We start from the raw sequence: 26,757 nt of genomic DNA on the forward strand, positions 1-26,757 counted from the left end.
GGGGGCTCTCACACCGCAGCCCACTGCTCGGCTGACAGCCACCCCCGGGGTCCGGCCTGCAGCACCACCGTCAGAGGACCAACAGACAGGTGGGGGGCGGCAGGCCCAGGGGCCTCACCGCGTCATCCCGTCAGACGATCGGGGCCCGGCAGAGGAGTGGGCGAGCCCGGGCCCGGGAGACCGAGAGGCAGGTGCCCCGAGGGCAAAGGACACTGCCACCTCAGTGACCCCTCGGTCAAAGCAGCCCCCCGTGTCAGCAGGTGGACCTCCACAGGCACCACACCCTCTGCCCGAGGCCCAGCCCGACTCCCATCCCTGAGACCCCACAGCGTGCCCCCGGCCCACCCAACCAGACACGCCGGCCCCTCTCGATGCCTGCTGTGGCTGGGAACTCTGAGCCTCTTCCACGAGCAGAACAAGGACACGTCAGCTCCGGCCACGAGCTCCACAGGGCTGCCCGTGTCGAAGGCCTGATGGCGTCCACACGGCCAGCAGAGGCCAGCACGAGACAGGGCGTGGCGGACAGATCAAGGAGCATCGGGACCGCTGGCCATGGCTGCCTCCGGCTCTCCCTCTGGGGGCCAGAAGACAACTCCCGCCGCCACCGGCAGAGCCCGCGACAATCACAGAGGACGCAGACTGTGCGAGGAGAAAACCAAACACACCAGGGGGCGTGACCTGCGGAGTGGCCTACACGCTGCGGTCCTGCCCCCCAGACCCCTGTTAACCACGGCACTCTCCTGGAGGACCGTACCTATTCACGAGAAACTAGTAACTAATTTTTGAAGGTGTTTTGTAATGAACACTAGAACATACGACAGAGTGAATTACACACAGTCACAGGTGGATACAGAGCAGCTCTCCAGGGTGGACACCAGCTGGGGGAGCTGGGATGTCCCCTGCTCGGGGGCCCGGGCGGCCCCCAACTGACCACGCGGGCAGCATGCAGATGCTCCCCACACCGCAGCCGCTGCGCTCTGGGCCGGAGGACACTCGGGACCAACGGAGACAAGCTGCGATCCGGGCCACCTCCCCACCGCCGCGCCTTGCTGCCTCCCGAGGGGCATCTGGGGCTAAGCGGCAATTCTCTGCACGTGGAGGGGCCGTCAGCAGCCGGGGAAGCCCATCACCTTGAGCCACGAGGCCTGACACGGAGTGCACCAGCCCTCCCCCGGAACTCCCCCTTTCCCCAAACCCAGGCTGCTAGAGGCGCGTCTGTCCTCTCCCGTGGCACCGCGAGCTTCGGAAAGGGAAGACGGGCCATCCGCTCGTGCTGGGGCCCCACGGCCGGCCAGGCGCGCACGACACGGCCCGTGGTGGGGCCGCAGGCGACGGCATTCCCGGAGGGCTCCACAGAGGCCCGGGCACAAATGCTTACCGATGGAAGGGACCGCCGTTCTGAGGGCTCGCAAGGCGCACACCCCCTCGTTCCTCTGGCTTTTATGAGAGGCTATATTAGATACGGCTCAAACATGATAAAACCTGTTACATTTACAGCAAAAAAATATGCGAAGATAATAAAATTAGCAGAGCATAGAAACGAGGTAATACTAAAAACATTCTCGGCTCTCCAACAGAAGCAGACAAGGTACGGCAGAGACTGCCCAACTAAAAGGAATTTAGACCCATTTAAAATTCAAAGTTTCAGATCTTCTCCGCTGAGCCCTGTCCCTGGGGACCCCGAGCACAGCACCCGGGTCTCCTGCTCACCCTCCCAAACAGTGGCCTGGAACATTCTGGCTGCTCTGGCTGGGGTGACCACAGAGCAGCCCGGATGCATCCCTCCCTCAAACCTCACTCCCCCAGGGGCTCCCTTCGCCTGGCCCGGCTCTCAGACCTGAGGTTACACCGTGACAGCCGTGCTCATCGCTCAAGAAACGGCAACTGGCGGTCACGAGAGCCCAGGATCCCCATCCGAAACCCCACTTGAGACAAGCACTCACAACACCAGAGGCGAGTCGGGTGTTTGTAAGAGGCTGCTGAAGGGACACGCCTCCACTCCCACAGAGCACAGACTCACGCCTCCTGATTCCGCACGGCCCTCTGGGCTCCACGCTGCCGAGAGCACAAGACGAGGCAGACAGGATATCCGTGTGCATTTGTCCCAGGAGTCTGACCGCTGGGACAGCTCTTTGGGCCCATCTTACTTGGTCTCCTTTTGTTTTAGATTAATAGACGTTATATTTTAGGGCAGTTTTATTTTTGTTTTATTTTAGAGAGAGAGAGTGGGAGTGTAAACACTCAAGGGAGAGAAGCAAAGGGGGGGAGAGACAGAGAGAGAGAGACAGAGAGAGAGAGAGACAGGGAGAGAGAGAGACAGAGAGAGAGAGAGAGACAGGGAGAGAGAGAGAGAGAGAGAGAGAGAGAGAGAGAGAGAGAGAGAGAGAGAGAGAGAAACCCAAGCAGGCTCCACGTTCAGCACAGACAGAGCCGGACGTGGGGCTCGATCTCACCACCGGGAGATCAAGAGAAGGACACTCAACTGAGCCACCCAGGTGCCCCAGGCAGTTGTAGATTTACAGAAAACTGAGCAGAGCTTACCAAGTTCCCACAGACCTCCCACCTGATTCCCAACACTGACACAGCATTAACTAAAGTCCATAGTTGACGTGAGAGCTCACTTTTCTACAGATCGGGGCAGATGTGCAATGTGACCTGTCCACCTGGGTCATAAAGAACCATTTCACTGACCTGCAAATCCACGATACCCCACCTGTGCATCCCCCGCCAACCCCCCCACGGCACCCACCCATCCTCTACCGGCTCCCTGGCCCTGCCTTTCCCAGAAGGCCACTCGGCTGGGATCACCCAGGGTGCGGCCTCTCCAGACTGGCTTCCTTCACGCAGTAACCTGGATCGAAGGTTCCTCCGCGTCGTTCTTGGCTTCGCGGCTCCCTTCTTTCCGGGGCAGAGTAAAACCCCCACCGCCCGGATGGAGCCCGGTTGTCCACCAGCCACTGAAGGGCGTCCGGTTGCTGCCCGGGTTCGGTAATCACGGATAAAGCCGCTGCAAACCTCCGCGTGCAGGTCTGCGAGCACGCACGTTCTCACATCTTGGGACGTGACTGCAGGACCGCACGGCGAGACCGCGCTCGGTTTTGTAAGACACCAGGGTCCCTCTCGGAGCGGCCGCGGCATTCTGCGTCCCCGCCGCTCCCCGTCCCGCCAGCACCCGGCGGTGACGTGCTGTGGGCCGTGGCCCTTCTGACAGGCGGTGGTGGCCTCTCCTTGCTGTGTTGCTCCCCGTTTCCCTGACGGCACACGACGTGGAGCACGTTCCCGTGCGCGCCTGCCCTCCCACACGCGTTCTCCCCTGGCTTCTGCTCAGATCTCCTGCCTGTTAACTGGGTTGTTTCCTTACTGTTGAGCTTTAAGAGTTCTCTGCATGTTTTGGATAACAGTCCCTTATCAGAGGTATTCCCTCCTAGTCTGTGGTTTATCTTTTTACTCCCTTAACAGTTCCTTCCACAGAACAAAAGTTGATAATTTCAACTGAATTCACCTTATCAAGCTCTCCTCTCACGGATTATGCTTTCAATTTCATATCTAAAAAGTCATCGCCAAAGCAAAGGTCAGCCAGATTTGCTCCTGGCAGATTCCGGGACTTCTGTAAAAGGTGTGCACTTTACTTTTAGGTCCGTGATCCACTTGGGCTCACTTCTGTCACAAGGTCTGTGTCTAGATTTATCTTCCGCATGTGGATGCCCAGTTGCCCCTGCGCCACGCATTAAAGAGACCATCTTTGCTCCTGTCACAGGTCGTCTGACTGTGTCCCGGGGTCGGTTTCTGGGCTCCCTGCTCCCCTCCCCTGACCGGCTTGTTCTTTCCCCAACACCGCGCTGTCCCGGGCGCTAGTGCTTGGTGGGGGATGTTGGCATCGAGTGGCCGTCCCTCGGACTTGGTGCCTCTCCTTCGGCACCATGTCGGCTGCTCTAGGTCTCCAGCTTCTCGTGAACAATAGACTCGGCTGGCCCACATCCGCAGAGGAACGTGCTGGGACTTTAACTGGGTTAGTCAAGTTAAAAGGAAGGGAGTGGTGACGTCGCTGAGTCTTTCCGTCCAAGAACACACGGTCTCTCCGCCTTTATTTAGATCATCTCTGATTTCTCCCGTCACAGTTTTGTCGTGTTTCTCACGTGCACCTTGCACGTATCTGCCAGACGTACACCTGCTCATGTAAATGGTGCGTCTTCGATTTCAAATTCTAATCACGCGCTGCTGGTTACAGGACAGTGCTTGACTCGTACACGTCAACCTCGTGTCCTACAAGCCTGCCGTGACGGCTCAGTAGTTCTGAGACTCCTCCGGTTGAGTCTCTGGAATTTTCCACGGAGACAATTGTGTCATCTGCAGTTTTATTTCTTCCTTCCCACCGTACACACTCCCTTTTCCTGTCTGACTGCATCAGTAGGACTTCCAGCATGAAACTGGACAGCCTCGACTTGTTCCCAGTCTTGGTGACAAAGCCACTAGTTTCTCATAGGGATGAAAGACAGGAACACATGAGCACGAGAAGTCAGCTCGCTGCCACGATAAACACAAAAACCTGCCCATTCAAACGGCATCAGTCCCCAAAGAGCTCAAGTGAGTCCAGCAGTTGCAAATGTCTCTGAGGCCGCGCCCTCTCACTGAGGGCCGTTCTTGGCCCCCAGAGGCCTATGCTCCCCAGGCGCTCGGCGGCCGCCAAGGTCTCAACTCCAGCGGAAACCCAGCGGGAGCCGCCGCGAGCCCGGCCGGCCTGCCACACTCATCCCCCACACAGGAACACCTGGAAGGAAGCCCCACTCTGCTCCAGAAAAGCAGACATCACCTCCTTCAGACACCACAACGGGCGGCAAAGCAGGACTTTTCTCTGAGATGCGGACGAGGAACACCTCCCCGAGAAAAAGCGAACTGGGCAGGTCTTCCCAAACGCTTAATGACGGTGCTCCTGACTTCAAAGGGAGAAACGTTACAAAATGCCCTCGACGCTCCAATGAGGAACTCAAAGAAACACCGTAGAGAAAAGACCAGCCCCGGGGGGTGTCCAACAGCAGCACGACCCGCCACGAGGAGCTCTGAGCACCAGCGGGGCCGGGGGGGGGGGGGGGGGGGGGGGGGCGCCTGGCGCCCAGTCAGGAAAGTCTGTGCAGATCTGCGAGGTCCTCCTCTTCCGACTACACATCTGTTTGAGGCTGGACTTTTTCATATACTTCAGCTAGGAAACCACAACAGACGGAATACGGGAGCAGATAGGAGAACCCAGCAACCTCCCATCTAAGCGACATTGAAAAGATGTGCACGAGTGTGAAATGTCATTCTTCTCACTAAATCTATTTCAAAAAAAAAAATTTTTTTTTAAGAGGCTGTGAGTTTCTGTTAATGAAATTATAAATATATTATAAATAATCTCTGAAATTTGATTTCCAGGAATAGTGACTATCAAAAGACAAACCCTACCAACAATGGCTCTTTGTTTCTAATAATTTTTTAGCATAAAGGAGTCCTCAGACAGCAAAGGGAGGGCAGTGTGGTATGGGGGCGAGGGTCTCATCTGGGTGGGTGGGCAGGAGTCCAGCCTCTGCCAGAGAACATGCTGGATTCTCACCCACCAACTCACAGCCACAACGTGTGCGTGCCAGTCGTGAACACGAGGGAGCGGTGTGCTAATCGAGGCATAACGCGTCATTAGCAAAGAGTCCTAAATCTCAACCTCTCGGGGAACGTCCCAAGAATCTGCACCTTCAGGAATTTTCCTGCACAAAATTGTTAAGCAGCCAACTGGGAATCTGTGCAGTTCTGGCACCTGGGAAGCATGGTGGAGATCAGCACCACCTTCCAGTTCTCCGGTCAATTCGCTGCTGTCCTCCCTTCCCAGGCAGGAGCAAAGCTCCTCCCACGCAGGGATTTACTTGATCCCGAAGGTCTGCAGCACCAGCCACAACGGCTGGGCACCAACGGGTGTTGGGTGCTTGACAACACACTGACCACTACCGCCCGCCCGTAGTGAAAGCAAGGCTGTTCTCCCTACTGAGTCTGCTAAATGGAGTTTCTTCACATCAGTATCAGCCCCGGGTCAGTAAAAAGGGTCTCGTGACCCGAAGGAGCGATCCACAGTTAGCCCAGCGTGAAAAATCATTGCTTGACAAGAGACAAGATGATGAGAGAGCACGCAGGTTCTGGAGACGGACACGGCCGAGCTCACACCCAGACTCCAACGTGACGTGACCGCCTGACGGTGAAACCCGTGCCAGCGAGGAACGCGGCATCTAGGGCGCAGGTCAGCGCAGGGAGCAGATATGATGACGGGCGGGAAGCTTCTGGCTTCCTCAGGTGCTTCACAAGCGGACCCTTCTTTGCTCCCGCTCTGTCTTATCCGCTTTCTACCGGGCTCGGAGGCACCAACCAACGCGCGTGCCGAACGAGGCCTTCCCGCGGCCACTGTTCTCAAACAAGCTGACCTGAGCTAAACGTGCTCAACGGACGCCGAGGCCCCCAGGCCGGGCCCTCTGTCCGCGAGCTCCTCTCCGTCCCAGTCTCCCCACGCTTCCTCTGGGCCGGCCTGTCAGGCTGAGTGGGTCCTAATGCTTTGCAAACAAGCTGAAAAGTCTACTGAGGCTCACTTACGACATCAGAGACTCGCTACCCGGCACTCGTACGCGAAAATCAGCAGGTGTGTTCCCGGGCTGGCTCCTGAGAATGGGCCAGCGGCAGCTGGGCTCCCCAGCCGAGCCACAGAGCTTACCGAGTCCACACAAAGTCATCAGGAAACTCGAGGGACTCGTCAACAAGAATCCCCGAGTCTTCCTCCCAAACAGAGACCCTGGGCTCGGGAACCGCGAGCCCCCTTAAGCCCCCTCAAGCCCCCTCAGACCCCCTCTGCTCCAACCGCCACGCCACGCCGCCTCCAAAAGCAGCTCCGTGGGACCAACGTCACCTAAGAGTCTCTGGGGGCGGGAGAGAGACACGCCACGACCCGTTAAGCAGCCGCGGCCGCAGAGCGCGCGGGGAGGCCGAAGCCGGGCTCGGAGAGGACGGGCGCCGGGACAGATCTCGTCGCCGGGGGAGCTCCCCACGCACACTATTCACGAGTTGTCCCGCCGGCCCCCCGCTCGCTGCGCTCCCAGCGCACGCGGGGCAGAGACGGTCTCCCCGCGAGCCCACGGTTATCCCAGGACCGCAGACGGAAGCCCGAGTAGACTTGCTGACAAAGGTGAGGCAAAACTACACTGAGAGGTGAGGATCCAGGGCAGGAACGGCAAACTCGAGTTTCCTGCTTCTGAAGATAAAGTCCAGTTCAAGGCGAGGAGACCGGTGGGGGCCGGCCTGCCGGAAGCAGGGACTGAGTCAAGGCCATAGGGACCGCAATGGGCAAGACGTCCTCAGCGCCGGCCCTCAAGCCGGGAAGGCAGGAACCAAGGCTCTGCCGCAGGGGCCGAGCTGGCACGAGGCCAGCAACCATGGACTCCACTCAGGACAGCGACGGCTGCTACCAAATACCTGCGCGGTCTCGGTGACTTCCGCCGTGGTCGGTTCTCCAAGGAACCTGCGGAGCCTCTGTCCGGACAGAGGAGGGGCAGAGGTTCCGAGGACCCGAGGAAACGGAAGCACCTAGAACCTCGGCTCCAACGTTCAATAAGAGGCCCCGGGGAGACGGCCAGCCTCTCCTATCACCCAGCCACCATCCCATCCCAGCAGCGTGAGCACAGACAGCGTGCCTCGGTCTCCTCTCCCCACGTGCGTGGTCGGACCCCTGGAGACAGGGCGGGGGCTGTGGGTGAGGATCGCTGTATGAACCCAGGCAGCGCCCCACACAGTGGCCGGCCGTGAGCCGAGCCCCAGTCGTGGGGAGTGCACCACGATGGGCTCGTTCTGCCGCGGAGCCGGACTGAAATCGGCTCCCTGGTGTGACCTCCTAAAAAGGGAGTCTGTCGGCCACGAGCAGCCAGCCTCCAGCTCGGCCCTTCCCCTCCCCAGGTCAAGGTCTGCAAACACGGTTGGCCAATGAAAGTGTGCCCAGGTGTCCCCTCTGCCTTCCACCTGGGCCCACAGCGTGTGCGGCCCTGGGCGTCTAACCGAGCCCCATCTCTGCGCCTGCCCCTGGTCTCCAGAGGGACCGGTCACCGGGACAGAGCCCTGAGCAGGTGGAAAACACAACAAAAGTGCCAGAAAAAACTGTCTTTCAAACACTTCCGGAGGCCGGAGGGACAAAGGACACGCCCTGAGACGGCCCTCCAGCTACAGGAAGAAACCGGGGGACGCCTTCAAGGCTGCGACGTGAAGGGGCGTCCAAGACCACCCCCCAAGGGTGACCAGCATGCACCCAGCACGAGGGTGTCCGTGTGGAGACCAGGTACCTGCAGCTCGGGGGCACGCGCTCTGACACCGCGTCTGTGAATCCCGGTGCGCGGGACGGCCGGCCCGACGGAAGCGGACGCTGCCCGTCACACTGCCGTGGGGCCAGGAGCAGGCGCTCACGCTGAGGGCTGCCGTCACGGTCCGCGGCAGCCCACCCTCCACTCGGGCAGGGCAGTGAGGGTGACGCCCGGGGGTCTGCAGCCCAGGGCGCCCAGGTTCACGGTCAGAAACACTGCAGGACTAGTCCACACAGACTGTGAGACCTCATTTCTGGCTTTGCCGAGAGTGTGCTCTGCCCCACGCGTCCGACTGTATAAAAACGTTGAAAACTTGTCATTTTGTCTTCTAGGCCTCTGTGTGCTACGTACGAAGGCCCTGCCTGAGACGAGAAAAAAATACCGTGTGAAAACAAGAAGGAGCCCAGAGGCCAGGAAGCACTGCACTCCCGGCTGGCCCCGTCAGCGACCCAGGGCGGAGTCGAGCCAGGCTTCCCTCCTCAGCCTCAGTCGCCCTGGCTGCTCCAAGGACCTTCCAGAGCGGAGCTCTCTCGTTCGGGCTCTAAGGAGCCCTCGTTTGGCTACTCCGCACCACACTGACCACGGGGCAGGCCGCCGTGGCCACGACTCTGGGGGTTCAGAAGCCCGGACAGCCCGTGAGCTGTCTCCGTGAGCCAATCTCGGCGTCCACACAAGACCCCAAGGCTGACGGACGTCCAGGGCACCCTGCTCCTCGCCGGTCCTCGGTGACTCCACTCAGCTCCCCACCACCCACACGTCCCAGAAGCTCGGCCAAGCTGACCGGCGCCCGAACTCAGGGAAACAGGAGTACCAGCGGGTCTGCGACCAGCCCCAGGCCGGCACCTCACACACCCCTAAAATCATGACCCCGAAGGAGCGGACAGGCGCCTGGCCCCTCCCCACAGACGGGAGGAGGGCGACCGGCTCTGTCCAAGTCCCGCGCCGTCGGCAGAGCGGGAACACCGCCGCCGCCTCACCCGGGACTGGGTCTTCTCCCGCAGAGGCTCCCTCGGGTGCCCGTCCGCAGCCAGTGCGGCGTGAAGCAAGGCGGACACTGCCCACACTGCCAGGGAGGGCGCGGGCCCGGGGGGCAGGGCTCTCTGGGAAGCAGCCTGGGTCCGCCCGGAAGTCTCTCTGGTCTGCAGGGAAGGGCTCAGCCCAGTCTACCTGACATTCCGCCCCCCGCTCCCAGAGGAAGGCCAAGCCTGGCCAGGGAGAGCCGGAGGCGAGGCACGGCCCGGGCCTGGCAAGAGACGGGGACGCAGGCCGCGGGCCCCGCCCAGTGTGGCCGAGGGCACGGCCACCCGAACCCCTGACACGCTGGCTTCCCGGGTGATTTTCCTACAGAACCGCTGCAGGACTAACTGCCCAGAGAGAGACTTCATCTTGGGGATGAAAATTCTTCCCAGGCCTTGAATAAAAGAGGGAGTTTCACATTTCATCCACTTGCGTGTCCCTTAACAATAAAAACTTATTTAAAAGACCATGAATATGCAAATTCCGTTTTAAATATGGAAATGCAAAACACATAAGAAAACAGTCTGGGCGTGAAGCATTAATGGCATCTCCTCTGGCTGACAAGAGAAGACGCGAGCCGGCTGCTGCAGCAGGCTGACAACCCGTGGCCGGAGCTCGCGGCAGCTGGACAGCTCAGCCCAGAGCAGCCAGAGCCCTGACCTCCCCGGCCCTCCCCTGCCCTCCCCTACCCACAGCCACACGCTGTCCTCCCCTGCCCTCCCCTACCCACACACCCACATCCCCAGCCATACCTGCCCTCTTCTGCCCATGGAGCGGGCCGGGCTGGCCTCTGCTACAGAGCCCAGATCTTCTGACCCACTGCTGTCCTACACCCTGCCCGCCATCACGTCTATGCAGCCCCTCCCTGCAGAACCACAGGGCCAAACCTCGTGTCCCTGCCAGCACAGCCCCAGGGCGCACAGAAGGGGCACCGGGCCTGAGTCTGGACAGTCCGATGAGGACAGGCTCTGTCCCCCAAGGGTACAGCGGTGACTCTCAGACTCCGGAGCACCAAGTACAGGGTAACCTCCTGGGTCACAAGCAGGACTCCAACAGAGGCCAACCAGGCGGCAACTCACCCAGCACAGTCCCATCGGGCAGCCTAGAACCCTCCTCGGGTCTCCATGTGGAGCGAAGGGCCTGGAGGCTGGCCCAAGGTGACACACGTGTACACGCGCCCACGCACCACCCCCACGGAGCAGCACACCTTGAGTGCAGCCACCCCAGGTGAGGGCCCCGCCAGCGGGAGGCTGATGACTCTCGACAACACCGCCAGTCCCCCTACGGAAAATCCTGCCACCCTCCGTCCAGAGAGCTCAGGGAACTTCGGGGACCTTCTCCTGAGAAGCTCTCTGTGGACAGGCAGGAAACCGAGGCACAGACTGAGAGCACTTCTTGCCTCTCAAGCTGTGGTCCTAGGAGCTGGGTGGAGACGTGGGGCCTGCTGTCCAGAACTTGCCTTGAAATGCTTGCTGACCTGGGGGCCATTCGGAGGCCACGCCACGGGCGCCACACGGCAGAGGAGCCGGCGAGGTCTCCAGCCCAAAAAGCTGCCACGGCCAGCACAGCTCCACACGCACGCCCTGATTTGCGCTCTGCGCGGCCCGTGAGAAGCACCGATCCCCACGACGACGCGCGGCTCCGTCGTCCGGCTTGTCGGAAGACTTAAATGACACGTCCCCAGACCCAGACCCAGGCCCTAGACTCGGCTCCCTGAGGCTGTCCCCCTACACCCGCCCCTGTGCCAGGCTGGCACCACCAGGAAACCCTCGGGACCTCAGATAGACTGGGCTCTCTCCCAGGGGTGAGGGGCCTCGGGACAGGAGCTGGACAGTCACGGTCCGGATGATGGGGGCAAGTCCTATGCTCCCTGGCCGAGCCGGAGAGGGTGTCAGTCAAAGGTCTGTGCCCCCCCAGGAGGCCTCGAGGCGCCCGCCCTGCGGGTCTCACCAACACCGGTCAGGAGACGGCCCGAAGCACCGCAGCCCGCGGCTCCAGGAGAGGCATCAGGGAAGACGCCCGCCACCTGCAGTGCTCCCCTCACGCTCCCCCCTCCTCCCTCCCCTCTCTAATTGGCCACAGGATTTATAGGCTTGGGAGCAGCAGTCCTGCGGGGGGGGGGGGGGGGGGGGGGGGGGGTAAGAGGCCGTGGAGGAGGCTCCAGGACCGGCGGGCGCAAGAGGCTTCCAGAGCGGCGGGCACCACCTCATGTCCAAACACGGGCACTGCAGGCAGGTGCCGGCACCCCTCGGCCGGACGGCGTGGAAGGGGAGGCCCAGCGTCCCTCCGTTCAGCCTCGACGGGCACAGAGGTTCCTAGGTTCTCTTTCTCCTGCTGACGGGCCCAAGAAGGGAGCGGGTTTGAGAACCAACGTGAGGGGTGGCCGCAGGCCGACCCCGTGCAGGAAGGCAGCGGTCCCGGAGCGACCACGCCTGCCCTGCCCCAACCGCCTCAAAGGCCCAGCTCACGTCCCCTCAGGCGGCCGAGGGTTGGGGCACCGCCACGGCTGAGGGGAGGAGAGAGGCCCGTGGGGACACGCGCGTACCGGACACGAGAGCTTCCGGAAGGGGCTGTAAACACAGACCGGGAACGTGCCTGGGCTCGTACACAGAGAAAGGCTGCCTCTCACTGGGCCCGGACGGCTGGCTGGTGCCGTGCTCGCTACAGGCCTGACACCCACCCCTGGGACGTAGGCACTGTCACGACCTCCACTCCGGAGAGGAAGAAAATGAAGTCCGTGTGGGCAGCCTCGACTCACGTGGGCTGACACACGTATCCCACCTCCCCGGCCACCAAGCTGGCTCGGGCAGCGGGGCGCCCCGCACCCTGGCGGACACGCGTCTGCGGGGTCCAGCCTGCCGGGGGCCGGCCCGCGTGGGACCGCAGGGGTCGGGGACAGGAGCAGGACACAGAAATCCCGGGCAGGTTCCCCACAACCAGGTGCCCCCGGAGGACGGCCCTTGGGGCCTCGCCAGCAGCCCTGACCCAGGGCCCTGCAGTCTGCGCCAGCGGACAGAAGAGACCCCGGCCGAGAAGGGGGAGGGGGGGGGCCGCGAAGCGTGTCCCTCAAGACAGACGCGTGGGGCCCGCGAGGCAGGCGGGACATCCCAACTCTCATCCCTCACACTCCTCACGTATGCTGTTCTCTGGTTTGTTTTTGTTGTTTTTCACAGTCCCGGCCAGATCTAACTCAAAAGCTACTGGGCCCGCGGAACGATTCCTGATCGACCTTGTGGTCAGAAACAGCTACGTCTCTCTGACCAAACACCCTTCTACCTCTCAGAGCCTCTGCACCAGCGTGAGCACACGTGTGCAAGGACACGTGCATACACACGCGTGCACACCCCCAGCCCCTCCCCACGGGGGTTACCCACACCGGCCCCGGCACAAGCCAGCACTCCATCGGGCGTTACGTGGCCCGTGGTAAAGCACTCGATGCCCTTCAGGGCCACGATCTCAGTGACGACACGGGTCTGCTCGGAGGGGCACATGTGTCACAGCCACACCGAGGACACCAGGCTGTCTCCACTTGGGCATCAGCCGCAAACGGAGCAGGAAGAGCCTTTCCGGGAGCCATTAAGGGGAATTACAAAGCTCACCACTTAGAATAAAGCAAAGCAGCCAAGTTTACCCTCTAGTGGGATGTGCGGGAATGGCTTCAAGCCACTCAGGCGGCACAGCGTGAGGGACAGCAGATCACGGTGAGAGCTGGCCGCACTACAGCCGGGACGAGGCGTCGGGAGTCAGGGGGCAGCGCCGGGCCCGCTGCGGGCCACACAGGTGCCCACGCACCCCCCCCACCCCACCCCCAATGGCCGCTGCATCTGGCCGCCGGGCGGGGGCGAGGACGCGAGGACACGGGCACATGATGGTGACGGAAGGGGTGAGAGAAGCAGGACCCCGAGGGCAGCAACGGGCCACGGTCCCCCTGGCAGGGGAAACGGAATGTCCCAGAAGGTTTCGCACGGCAGAGGCCGCCCGAGGGACGTGATCTGTCTGACACGTGTCTCCAGGGGACCCTCCTACACCGACCCCACGGGGCAGGGAGAGCGGCTGGGGCCGTCCTCACGGTGCGGCGGTGACACGGCTGGTGCCGGCAGGGTCGGTGCTGCGATTCCGGATGCGCTTCGCAGGCGGAGCCGTGACAACCGCCTGTGGTTTCAGAAACTGAGAATGACCTGAGGGCCGGGGCCGGGCCGAGCCGAGGCCCACGCACCCGCAGCGCTGGTGGCACCCGCCTCCGGCAGCGCACGCGCTCGCCGTGTGCCCGAGTCACTCTGACCAGAACCGCAGCTGTGACTCCCACGACCTAGACACGTCCCCGCGCGAGGGTCAGGGTAAACAAGCACGTGATCAAAACACACTTCATATGTGACACACAATCTGACGGGAAACCTAGCTGAGGTGGGCAATTGAAACGCAGCCGAGACCTGAGCAAAGCCCCGGGGCCAGCAGGGTCCCAGGCGGGACGACCTCTACCTCCTCACGGGCTCCTCAACATAAGCACGTCTGAAGCGACTTCCTGGTCACCCCCCGTGGACACACGAAGCAGGCTGCTGTTCCACGAGCTCCCACCAAAACCCCACCAGTCTGGTTCTCTCGCCTGCCACCACTGTCCTTCCCACGGACCACGGGCCCAGCCCCTCCGCGTCCTCCCCCGACCACACACAGGAGACAACTCTCAGCGCCCTGCCCTCGGCCGCCCCAGAGGCCACCGCTGCCCCGTACCCTCACCGGGCGCCGGGCCACCCAACACTGACAGAAAGAACCTCCGTACTTGGCTCTCGATAGCCCCGTGACAGTTACCGCCACCGTTGTCCCGACAGGTGAGGCAGAGAGGCGATTCTACTGCCTAAGACACACAGCAACTCGGTGGCGGGCCAGGACTCCAGCACGGGCAGCCTGAGCCTCGAGCCAGTGACCTGGCCGCTCTCCAGGCACAGGGCTCCCCGTGCACAGAGAGAACAGGTCCTCGGTCATCGTGAATCTTCTGTGGCCGTCACCAGCCCTGCTGGCCTCGGGACAGCTTGAGAGCACCATAACTCACATAGACACAGGGTGACAGAGGTGACAAGGCCTAATCATACTCCAGGCGGTTTGAGACGACAGCCCAAATGCTTCGCACGAACAGCAGGGAAAGAGCCACACAAAGAATTATGACCCTGATGCTGATCTTAACCGCCCCCCCTCGGGGGTGACACAGAACCCATAGGCCGGCCGGCTGCCGGGAAAGCACACAGCCAAGGGCAGTGCCGCTCGCAGCCAGAAACGGGCAGCGTGCACGAGGACCGCCCACCCACCCGAGTCCCCTCACCACACAAGGCCCAGGCGTCCCCAGTCAAGGCCCAGCGCTCGTGGCAGCGGCGGGAATGACGGGCTGGCCGTGTGCGGCAGGACTGTGAGCCCGGGTGCGCCACGGCTCATGACCCCTGACAGCTTGCGACCGGGGGCTCTCGGGAGGCAGCTCTAACCCAGAGGAAAATGCCATGCTTCAAACCACCTACAGCGACGGGACGGCCCGGGGCTCGGATGTGCTTACCGATGCGGCCCAGGGTCCCGGGACTCATCCGCCCCAAGTGCCAGGACCCTCAGCACGAGTGCACAGGGCAAGGGCTGTGGGGCTGGTTCTCGAGGGCCCGTGGCAGCTCCCCCTGCCTCCACGTCTGTCACAGGTGCAGATGCTCTCCCCACCCCCGCACCCACACCAGTCACAGGCGCCGTGGTCTGGGCCCCAAAGGAAAACAACCTCCCAGCCGTGGCCCGGCTCTAGAAGCCAACTGCGAGTGGCGCACAGGTTGTGTACTGAGGCCCGGCAAGGGCGAGGCGGCTCACAACAAACAGCATCCCGTGAGCTCTGGGCGGAGCACGGGGGTCACAGGACACACCCAGATCCTCCACAGTCACCCTGTATCCGCGGCACACGGCCTGGGGGGGAAGAGCGTGAGCCTTCAGCCTCCGAGAACCAAAACTAAATCTACGGCAGCAGCGGCAAAAAGGCAGGGTTCCCTGCGCTGTAATTAACCTCCTGTCTGAAGGCACCACCAAACCCCTTCGCGTCAGTGCCCACTGGTGCCCTGCAGCAGTCCGAGAACGGCCACGGAAGGGGAAACCGCGGAGAGCCTGGCCTAAGGGTTCACAACACCCCTCAAAGGGCAGGGGTGCCCTAGCGCCAACCGGAAACCCTCCTGACTCCCGGCCCCACGCCACAGAGGGCCCCACGTCTCCGGGCGTTCCCAGGGCGCTAATGAACACTGGGGCCATTATCACACCTCAAAACAGCCCTCAGGGTAGACACGGGCCCCACTTTGACATAAGGAAATCAGAGCTCAGAACTCAGGGAAACGTGCATGAAACCAGCAGCGAAGTTCATCTCTACCACCGGAAGAAGAATACCTCCACCCCCCTGCAACTTGGGAGGGCTCTGGAAGGTTCCTGCCCCTGAATGCCCCAGCCCACCGCTGGCCTTGCGGCCTCCAGGCCACGGGCACGAACATCGACGGAGGCACAAATCCCAGCGAGACTGGCGGCGGTGCGGGACCAGGCCAACCAGCAGTGATACGGGCACACTCCACTCCACTCTGGGGTTGGCCAGCCGCGGCCCAGGGATGTGCCTTCCCTCACCTCCCCCAAGTGAGGCGAGCGCAGGACACTAGAGCACCAGATCCTTCCCTGAATGAGCCATGGCGAGACTGGTGCAGCCTGACTCGAAGCCGCCATGGAAGGATCCGGTGAGGGACAGACCAGAAGAAATGCCTGGGGCCCAAACACAGGGCCCGCCCTCCGGCCTGGGCACCACGGCCTCAAGTGCTTGCTCCCCTGCTTGTGTGAGCGGGAAGGCCCTCTGAACCCTCAGGCCCTGCCCCCTGCGTGCCTGCACCTGCCGAGACCCCACATTCTCGGCGGCTGGCCAAGGTGCCTCTTCCCACGTGCCCTCAATTTCCGCTTCACTGGCCGCGAACATGAGAAGTGAGGTCCGCCATCCTGACCAGGCCTCCCTGCCCTCCACGCAGAAGGCCACGACCAGCCCACGTCGCCTTCTTGCCCACGGGACCAGCAGCTGCCCGGCAGCCCACCAGCATGAAGGGTGCCAGGCCACAAACCTCTCTGTCCCGGTCAGGAAGGGCCACATGTCAAGGGCCCCCCACCATCTCTTCCCAGGGCCCACACACGGATCTATCATGAACAAGCACAGCGGGAGCCACCTGGCCTCCCCTATCACCCGAGCACTCAGCTCCTCCTACGGGGCCGTGGCCCTGGACACGGCCACGCCGTGACAGCCGGTCCGCCCTGGTGGCCGTGTGCGGACTGAGTGCGACACCAAGGGCCTGCTCCCAGGGACGCCTGAGATGTGCCCTTGCTCTGAGGTGGCCACTCACTCTCAGAGGGGACCGGGAGGACAAGGTGCCTGGGGGTCCCCGGGGGGGACTGCTGCCCGAGACAGACTCCAGGGTGGCTGCCTCACTCTCAGAGGGGACCGGGAGTAGGACAAGGTGCCTGGGGGTCCCCGGGGGGGGACTGCTGCCGGAGGCAGAGGCCATGCCCAAGCCAATCCCGAAAGGGATCAATGCAAAGGTCACTCCACGCTCACACCTGCAAGCCAGTGCGCAGCAGGCCCCTACGCCCTCGCGTCCCCACACACGGAAGCCGGCCTTCCTGCCACCTCACAGCCGGGCCTGAGAAAAATGAAGACGAGTTTTCTTCCCTCTGACAGTTCGTTCTGTCCCAAATTCAAAGTAAAATGAAGATCGTCTAGAAAAATGTAAAATCTTCAATTTCAAGTCACTTTTAACGCCCGTTTCATCTGACAGTAGCTTTGAAAGCAAAAGGCAATCTTTATCGTTTGAGGTTCTTAAGCTAAATTGACGTGATTATGTCCAACATAACCAGATGCTTCTAAAAGCCCATTTTCAAAGTGACATCAACCCCCAAAATAAGAAAACCTTCCCTCTGGCTCCTAATGAATCCTTAAGACGCCACGTCCACAGAGGGCTGAGGCTGCCTCGTCACAGACCCCCGCAGCTGTCCGCCCCTTGAGGGGTCCCCGCGGGACGTGGACGAGCCGCAGCGTAGGGGCAGCCGCGTCCTGCCGGAAGAGCTCTGGGGCAGGCCGAGGAGGCCGGAGGGGGACGCGCCGGCAGTGGGGCGCAGGTCTCTCCTTCGTGCCTGCGGACGGGTCGCCAGAGAAGGGAGGAAGACAACCCTGAGAGAGCCTGGGAGCGGCCCAAGGACAAGCATTTGGTCTCTGTCCCCTCTCCCGGCACTGAGCTCCTAAGAGCCTGGGCTTCCGAGGTGAGAGGGGCATTTCGTCACTCGTAACAAGCCCCTCGCGACCCCAGCCCCATCCGAGCTAACGAGGGGACCACAGGAGTGGCTGCAGCGACCAATCACATGCTGGGGGGCTAGGACTTCCAGGTTGGGGACCGCAGGGTGGGGGCTGAGCTCTTCACCAAGAGCCAGTGACTTCAGCACGGAAACTCCATGAACACCCTAAAGCGGGGCTGACAGCTTCTGAGCTGGACAGCAGGCCCAGGTGCTGAGACAGCATGCCCAGAGAGGACATGGAAGCTGTGCACCCCCACCCCTCACCCCCGCCCCCCGCCCCCCCCCCCCCAGCTGGCTGCTCGGAACGCATTCTTTGTCACAAACCAGTGACTGCACGTGAAGCGATTTCCCGAATTCTGAGCTGTTCTAGCAAATCCTCAAACGAGGCTGGGGTGGCAAGGGAAACCCTGCGTTTGCAGGCAGCCGGGGGACCCAGGACTGGAGACCGGGGTCTGGAGTGGGGGCAGCGTGTGGGACCGAGCCCTCCACCTGTGGGGTCGTGTCAGAACGAGATGGAATGACACAGCGCCAGCTGGCCTCAAATGGCATTCGGTGTCAGGAGGAAAAACCTAGCACCGGAGAAGTCACGCAGCGGCTGGCCGGCAGGCCTCCCTCCGGGAACGGGACTCCTTCCTCGCCGTGCCGCCGCGGGGGCGGGTTTTCCTGTTACTCGCCACCAGGGGCATCCCGGCTTCCATTCCTCTCTGTGCACACAGGGCACAAACACGCAGACGCTTCCCCCCCACCCCCATCCACCACAGCCTGGGGTCCACAGCATCAAGGGGTCAGTCGGAGCCCAGGCCACAAAGACAGGCCGGCAAAGACAAAGAGGTTCCCGGTCCAGGCGCACATCCTTCTCATGGCCCCCCAGAGCACAAGGAAGGTGGCGGGCGGCCCGGCAGTCACATGCTGCCTCGACAGGGTCCCCACCGTGGGACAGAAACGGGGGGGCACCCTTCACCCGCAAGACCGGCCCAGCCCCCGCTCACTCAGGCCGAGGGAACAGTGACGCACAGCTGTTCCCGAGCCAAGCCCAGGGGACGCACGCTCCCTGGCGCCCCCACTGTCCGAAGCCAATGCCCCCCCACGACCACCGGGGCCAGCAGGCCTACCTGCTGGTGATGACATTGTTCCGGTCCTGCAAGGCAAGTTCTCGCTGCTGCAGGTCAACGATGAACCTGGAAAGGTCTTCCGGGGTCCTGCGGGACCAACAATACACGTTAACATCAGCCATTGCCCGGAGGGGACCTCATTCTGTGAGTCCCAGACCTGGGACAGCTCAAGCCCCGCACACCATCCCCGGGCCAGTGTGGTGGGGGCACTGCACACGCACCCCAGCCTGGGTTCAAACCACAGCCCGCCACTGGCCACGTAACATCAGGTGAATTACTTTTATTTGACAGGATTTTAGTTCATCCGTAAAAAGCGATCAATAGCCAGCCGACAGCGTCACCGTGCAGAGGAGGAGAGATGAGGTGCAGGGGTGCTCGACATGGGTCAGCATGCCCTCCTCCTCTCCCTCCTCCCTCCAACCAGCAACAGTAAGAGACACCCACAGTCTGTGCTTTGTCACGTTCAAGCTGCTCAGCCTGGCCGTGTGGGTTCCCCTTCAGGACAGCCCTGCTGCTGCCCCGTCCCCCATGCAGACGAGGAAGCGGGTCCAGGGCATTAAAAGTGCCCCAGGGTGCAATGGTCTTTGAGCAGTGCTGGACCTCAATCTGGCTCCTGGTAACTCAACACCGTAACTCAGAACACGCGCCAACGTCTCCGAGAGAATGAAAACACCCAGCTCAGTGGGAACGTTCCAGAATCAGCACAAAGCACACAAGCTGGGGGCTCCCTGGCCTGCAGGTGGCGGGTGAGCTCAAGGCCGACGGACCGAGCACAAGGCCAGGCAGCACGTGCGAGACAGTACGGCCTCTTCTGTCACCAAAGGAGCCACGGGGACTGTGACCAAAGCTACACCCACAGGACTCGCCCTCCGCAGAATCAGAGTCCGTCACAAAGCTGTGGGAGCGGCTATTGGTCACCGTGGCGCCCGAAGGCCCTCTTCCTGTCCTCTTACGGCACTACGGTACCAGGCTCCCAGAAACACCCCACTACCGGGCCAGGCCCGGGGACTCTGCCACCCACAGCCTTGCCTCTGGACACGAACCCGCCAACCCACTGCCCCCAGACTCCGCGGCAGGTCACCCTGGCTCACAGTGCTCCTCCTCAAGCCGTATCAGGACAACCGGCACCTCCCGGAAGAGGGCCGCTCCCCATCCCACCTGCCGCGCTCGGCGTGCATGCGCGGGGCCTCTCGGGGCCTCTTGGGGTCCGCCGTGACGAGAAAATGAGCTCCCAGCACCGGCGCCCGGCAGCCGTCCACGCGGAAGCCCTGCGCAGCCCAGTCCTCACACCCCTGGGCCTCTGTAGGCCACACGGCTCCCGCAGGTGCCCCCCGGCTCTCCCACCCTCAGTCACCCTCGCAGACGCCCCCCCCACCCTGAGATGAAGCCCCTCCCTGGGCCTGGGGGAACCCCTGCGCTCCTCCCCACGAGAGGATTTAAGGGACCTCACGCAAGACCGTCACCCAGGAGGGGGAGCCTGTGCCGGCCTTGGATGTCAGCTCCCACTCTTCTGGGAGCTTCTTCAAGCTCTACGACCTTGGGACTTAAAGACACTGGCACAGAAAGAAGGAAACCTTTTCAAGCCAGGAGGGATTTCTTTCTGAAACATCCTACAGAGACGCTCAAGCGGTCGTTCCTCTATGTTACTCCGTCGAAGGGGTGTGCGGACCGTTACCAGAGCCGCAGGCCAGGTTTACTGAAAACAAATCCACAAAAGACCCCGGCCCCCAGCCCGCTGCCGGCCTCGTCTTCCGCTCAGGCCCGTGCAGAGGACCGTCGGCAGAGGGCCACCCAGTCTCTCGGGGATCTCGGCGGCGGAGGCGGCAGCCCTCTCTCCCGGAGGGCGGGTGGCCTGCGGCTCCCTCCCGCCAGAGCCTTCCGGGAATCTGGAGCCCAGGCGGCAGGGTCGGGAGCACCTGACAACAATTTGGAAACCAGCTTTGGGCCCTGGGGCCGGAACCCGCCCCCACAGAGCTGGCGGTAGAGCCGGCGGAGAGCCCAGAGCCACTCTCACCGGGCTCTCCGGCCTCCTTCCAAGCGAAGATAATGGAAACGAGCCAGTTTAATGATGAGGGGAACACCGCAACGGCTCAGAAGAGGAGGAAAGTGACCTTAACAAGCCGTCCCTCTGAGATGCTCCATCCCACTGACGGCGGGCACCCGCGTCCCCTGGGACCCAGGCCAGTGTGCACGGGCCGCCCACACACGCGCGCGCACGTGTACACACCGGCCGCACCCAGGAGGCCGGGGTCTCTGCCCCCTCCGCTCGACACTCACACGGAGGCCATCAGGCGGCCAAGTACTGCCAGACTTCTGGGCGGCCATCCGGGTCCTGGCCCCACCAACGAAGCAAGCAGCAAACCTGCTTTCCCTCCCCTCCCCCAGAGAACACCGGGCCTGCCGACGTGGCCCCCTTCGCCAGAGGCGGGGGACGTGGGCGGCCGAGGTCGCCCGAGCCCTCGCTGCCCCTCCCGGAGCAGGTGGGTCGTCCCCGCACAAGCCACAGGCACGAGGATCTGGCTCACACGCCCGTGGCGGACTCTCTGCCGGGCTGGTCCCTGGCCACAGCCCCGGCCCCCGAATCCCAGGTGCCACCATTGAGAGCAGAAGCAGGGATGTGGGCTGCAGGGCCTGCCTCCCCCACGTGCCCCACTGCACAAGACTAGAACGCGTGCACGATGCCCACACCCGCCCCAGCCTCACGCCACCACCAGACAGCCTTTCCCTCGGTGGCCTGCGACTCTGGCTGCAACGAGACCCAGGGCCCTTCTGGTCACTCCCACCAGCACTAAAAACCCAAAGCACAGAAAACTCTTGGCCACGCTCCAGAATCTCCCACCGACCTCAGCGACAGCGAGAAGGCAGGACATCTTCGAGGAAAGAGAGCGGGTTCAGTCACGGTCCAGACAACCGCAGGCTGACGCGCCAGCGTGACAGGGCTCCTCGGGCCTATCTCCAAAGCCCCGAGCCCCAGGCATGGTGCAGTGCGAGCGCCCGACAACCCTCGCGCAGCCATCAACCGCACGGGAGCAGGGAGAGACGGGAACCTGGACAACCGTCTCCTGAGGTGCACCAGCCAACCCACTTAACGCCGTGTGGGAACAAGGACAAGGCATGGGTGACAATGACGGTGAAGTTGTCACACCTTGTTACATAACCGAGGAACATAAAGTCCAACGTGAAATAAGTGATCGGTACGTTAAACCGCATGGAGTCCTGCAGACCCTCAGGTCTGCAGCTGATCAAAAAAAAAAACACGTTCTGCTGGAGGACCACCGTGTATGAGCTTTAGTTAGAAATGGCGCATGGAGGGCAATGGTTCCGGAATGTTCCGCACAAGAAAAAGGAGAGACAGAGAGGTGGGTTTTGCAACAAGTGGACGCTCTAAACCCAGAAGGCTGAGGCAGGGGCAGGGGTCCTGGCTACAGGTGACCTCTCAGGAAGCTGCCCCAGCACTCGGCTTGCTGTGAAAACACGCCCTAAGAAAGGACGTGGGTAGATCAGGCACCGAGGGACTTGAACTGACCAGTCCCCTGGGGCACAGCTGAAGGCGTTCGGGAGGCACCTGGGGGCAGAAGAGACAACAGCAAGAGTGAACTCGCTCATCCCCAGGTCTCCGTCAACCGGGACAGCTTCCCTGTCTGGTGTGTGGCTCCCGTGACCTGGCCGTGCAGCCCCCACTACCCCAAGGAGGGTCGGGCCGTTGGACAAGGTAAGAAACATAACCAAGAGGGGAGTCCCCACCCGCCAACCCAGAAGTGCTCTTCAGGGAATACGTGTCAAGGAAGCAACGGTGCGTGCCTACATAGGTGGGGTGGCAGTCTGTCCTCCTGTGGTAAAATACTCCTAACGCGACATTTACCCTCTTAAGCACCTTTAAGCATCCAGCGCGGGGCATCAAGGGCCTTCACCTGCAGAACTTTCTCATCTTCCCAAACTGAAACCGGGTCCTCGTCGAACGCCCCTCCACACCCGTCCCCAACCCCGGGCGCCCCCGCCTACTGTGTCTGTGGACTGGACGTGAGGGGGGCCACGCGGTCCTTCTGTGGCTGACGTCACTGAGCACCGCGTCGGAAAGGCTCACCCATCTTCTGGGTCAGAGTGTCCTTCCCCCCTGAGGCTGCACAATACTCCAGCGTGTGGACGGACCCTGCCTTGTCTCTCCATCACCATCTCCCCATCAGCTGTCGCGGGCGCGGCTGTGAACACGGGCGCACAGCTATGTGTTCGAGTCTGTGCTTCTGACTCCTGGCTACATACACACAAGTGGGGTAGCTGGATCATTCCATCCTTGGTGTTCTGAGGAACCGCCATACTGCTTTCCACAGCGGCTGCCCGGCGCACATTCCCCACGTCACCGTCTTTCACATTAAAAAAAAAAAGGCTCAATAATGGACAATAAGTAGGTTCTCACATGGGTGCTGTCTACTCATGAGACTTGCTGCTGGGCCAGGAGGGGGCAGGCGGTTGCCACAGCGGCACAGGGCACGGGGAGAACACGGGGGGCGCACTCACTGGACAGGACAACGGGACACGCAGGGTTCCGCAGGTGGGGGCACCATAATGGGGTGGGTCATCTGGAATGGGAACAACGGTCCACATCATCCAGAGTCACTCCAGTCCACACACATCCACCTCTCAAACCATGGAATCAAAACCCCTGGAGATGGGCCCAGGACCTACAGACGAGTTCCCGTGTTTCCTACGCACAACTCAGAACCCTGGCCATTTGCAGAAAAATGGGGGCAATCCAAGCAGCAAAACTATCCCACGGACGCTGCAGGGCAAATCACCAAAAAGGTTATGCCCTCAAGAAAACCACCCACCGGACATGTGACAAAACATTCTCTGAGACTCTGTCCACTTGACAGACAACTACTAGACTCGGTAATTAGGTCCAAATCAAAAAGAAGAATCCCAGAAGACAAGGCCATGAACTACCACAGCCCTCGTTTTATGACGGGGGCGCAGAGGCACAAAACAGTGAGGCTGCGTGCCCACGTCACACAACCCGCAACCGCCGGGGCTGGGGGCACACCTAGGCTGGTTTCGTACAACAGGGCACACTCAACGCCACGAAAACAGTAAGGAGAGGTGACAGGAACAAGATTCTGAAAAGCTAACATATGTGGATCTTTTGACACCAAAAAATACACACACTGAGAAAAGCAAAACCAGAAAGTAAGATCAACGAGATGAAAAACGCATCTGTGTGTGGGGTGCCCAGGTGGCTCAGTCAGTCGAGCGTCCGACTTCGGCCCAGGCCATGATCTCACGGTCCGTGAGTTCTAGCCCCGCAGCGGGCTCTGCTGACAGCTCGGAGCCTGGAGCCTGCTTCGGATCTTGTGTCTCCCCATCTCTCTGTCCCTCCCCAACTCATACTCTGTCTCTCTCTCTCTCTCTCAAAAATAAATATTTTTACAAAAATTTTTTGACACATCTGTATGAAAAAAAGAACAGGGAAAAAATAGAAAATGTTCAAGAACAAGCAAGACCCCAAACACGGCAGCAGAACTCTGCTCTCTTCACTCTTGGAAAAGTTTCTATGCCGTGAGAATATGTTTCAACAAGTTTTTTTAGACCTCTACGTCCAAGCTGTGGACACGGGGGCCACAGTGGCCAGCGCTGACCAGGTGAGACCGCACAGGTGCCGAACGAGGGTCCTCAGCCCTCCCAGCCCGGCGGCCCAAGCAAGGAGACCACTGCGGGGACACGGGGACCCACACTCACCGCGGCGTCCTGACTGCTCAGAGAGGCAGGGCGCGGGAAGCTCCTCGGGCCTCCCAGGCTTCATAGTGCAGGTCAGCAGCCCCGAGGGCTGGCCCTGCACAGCGTGTGGGGGCCCAACCTGCCATTCAGAGGCCCAGGCCCCTCTCTCCAGCGGCCTGACCGATCGCAGCGGAGGAGGCAGACGCGTGCGCCTGAGCATACAGTGCGTCATAGGTCGGGTCTGTGGGTGCTTGTCCGGCCAGGCTCTCCAAGTCACACGGGCCTGGGGAATGACCACAGAGGAAAGAAGGCAGCCTGTGTGCCGTCAGGGAGAGGCGGCCGCAGGCGGTACACGCCAGGCGAGGACGAGGCCCGGAGGACGGTGATGCGGATCCCTGGGACTCGAGCAGGGCGCTTGTTCATTGAGACCTTAGGGACCCCCTGGCCCGAGGGCAGGGCCCAAGCCCCATCCTCCAGAAGCACCCCGTCTTCCACCCAAAGGGCAGGTAAGTCCGGCAAGTGCTCGGGACACTCCAGGACAGGGTCCCTAAAACCACACCGACAACTTCACAAGTCCAGGCTCAGAAAATACGCCAACGACACGTGCGTGTACCTCCAGACCACACCCTGCAAAGACTCACCTCCGGCGGATAGCAGATGTCGGCAGGCACCGGAGGGCCAGGGCCGGGATCAGCGGTGGCAATCGAAGGGATCTTTAACTTCCTGCACCTCATGTGAATTTCTTACGACAAGAATTTGGGTGTGACGCGTCCAAGTACAAAAACAACTAACACCACCCTGCCACACAGGGCACTACATGCAAAGAGCCGCTGGAAACGCCCAGCTGGAGAAGCAGGGGGGTGACAGATGGGGCTCACCCACGTACGCTCGACACAGCATGAGCCAGGGCGCCGGGACACAGGGAGAAGGGCATCTGGAGGAGGCGCAGGGGGACAAGGCAGGAGAAGCCCCGGGATCCGGGGATCCAAGAGCCACACCTGCACCACCAGCCACCTGTCATGAGCGGCCCGGCTGCTGAGGAGCCGCGGAATCGGCCAGAGCACCTCCACCCGGCAGAACAAGCATTTACCTTCCGGAAACCTCCTGGCCTGCTGTGTGGCCAGAGCTGCTCGGAGATGTTTGCCAAGGGTGTTCTGGGGCTTAGCTGAACGCTCGCGGTGAGCGGGACTAGGCCCAGGGGTCAGCCCAGCCCAAGACTTCCTGTGCACACACCAAAAGGTGGACGGCCTTCAGAGGGTCGGAGGACCCTCCACTCAGAGAGGACAGGAGAGTGACAGTCTGCAGCCCGAGCCGTGACAGCTGCTGCTGACGGCCCTGACTGGTGGGCTTTCAGGGAGGAAGGCGTCTCTTTGCTCACAGTGCAGCTGAACGTCGGCTCGCACTCAGCTGTGCGTCTGGCATGGCGGGGGCCGGGGGCGTGGGGGGGGTCACCGCACTGGTGGCACTCAAGGAAAGGCGGTCCGGCCCGGCAGCAGCCGCTCCGAGGCTCGCGCCAGCAGGTGCCAGGGCCCCTGTTGAAGCCCAAAGTGCCAGTTTCAACGGGTCTAAGAGACGTGAGACGCAGAGGAGTCGAACTCCCAAAATGAAGGAAGCCTCCAGCTCTGTCCTAGGAAGCTACTCTCCCCAAGAACAAAGCCCCAGGCTGGGGGTGGGCTTCGGTGGGGGCACGCGACACCAAGGGGACGAGCCCCCCATACAAAGTACGCAAAACCGGGAATGGAAAATACTGCACAGCAAAACTCGGCTTAAACCCAAAAGGAGGACAGACGCTGACAACTGCAAAGTCACAGGGGCAGTGGGATGTCCCGTTAAATCAGGTTTTTCTTGATAACATGGCACAGGAATGTGGGGAGGTGGTGCTGGGGTCGGGGGCATCAGGTCACCAAGCTCTGAGTTGGGACAAAAGCTGGTATTCGTCCCAGGATGGGGAGAAGCAGCTACTGTTTTCCCGAAGAAAAGGATGAATTCTGTATCCTGGACGTGGACCAGGTTCTGATAGTGTCACCATCAGTGCCTGTCCCTGCTGTACCCAGCCCTGTGGCCACTGAGCTGGAGGTCAGACGCTCCAGAGCCAGTGACCACTGACGGTCCCGAGACCACAGGCACCCACAAAGGTCACCTCTCTTGCCCCTACATGACACGTTGGCCATGTGGCGGGCCACGGCCGTCAGTACAACTTCTAAAGCTGCCCGTTTCCGAGATAAACAGAGAAAAGTCACTCT

General features: G+C 61.6%; 1 protein-coding gene across 6 annotated transcripts in view; it reads right to left on the reverse strand.

Moving 5' to 3' along the window:
* The window catches only part of MAD1L1 (mitotic arrest deficient 1 like 1), a 362,570-nt gene that overhangs the window by 285,230 nt on the left and 50,583 nt on the right, over positions 1–26,757 (reverse strand). For 4 of the 6 annotated variants that reach the window (XM_045048077.1, XM_045048078.1, XM_045048075.1 and 1 more), the window contains exon 10: positions 18,806–18,892. The exons of 1 other annotated variant lie outside the window; for it this stretch is intronic. In XM_045048077.1, the coding sequence (XP_044904012.1) occupies positions 18,806–18,892 (87 nt within the window). Of the gene's footprint in view, positions 1–18,805; positions 18,893–26,757 lie in introns of those variants that run through there. One more of the 6 variants, XM_045048080.1, reaches the window with a different exon arrangement.

The sequence above is a fragment of the Felis catus genome, chromosome E3 (genome assembly GCF_018350175.1).
Source record: "Felis catus isolate Fca126 chromosome E3, F.catus_Fca126_mat1.0, whole genome shotgun sequence".
Taxonomy (NCBI): domain Eukaryota; kingdom Metazoa; phylum Chordata; class Mammalia; order Carnivora; family Felidae; genus Felis; species Felis catus.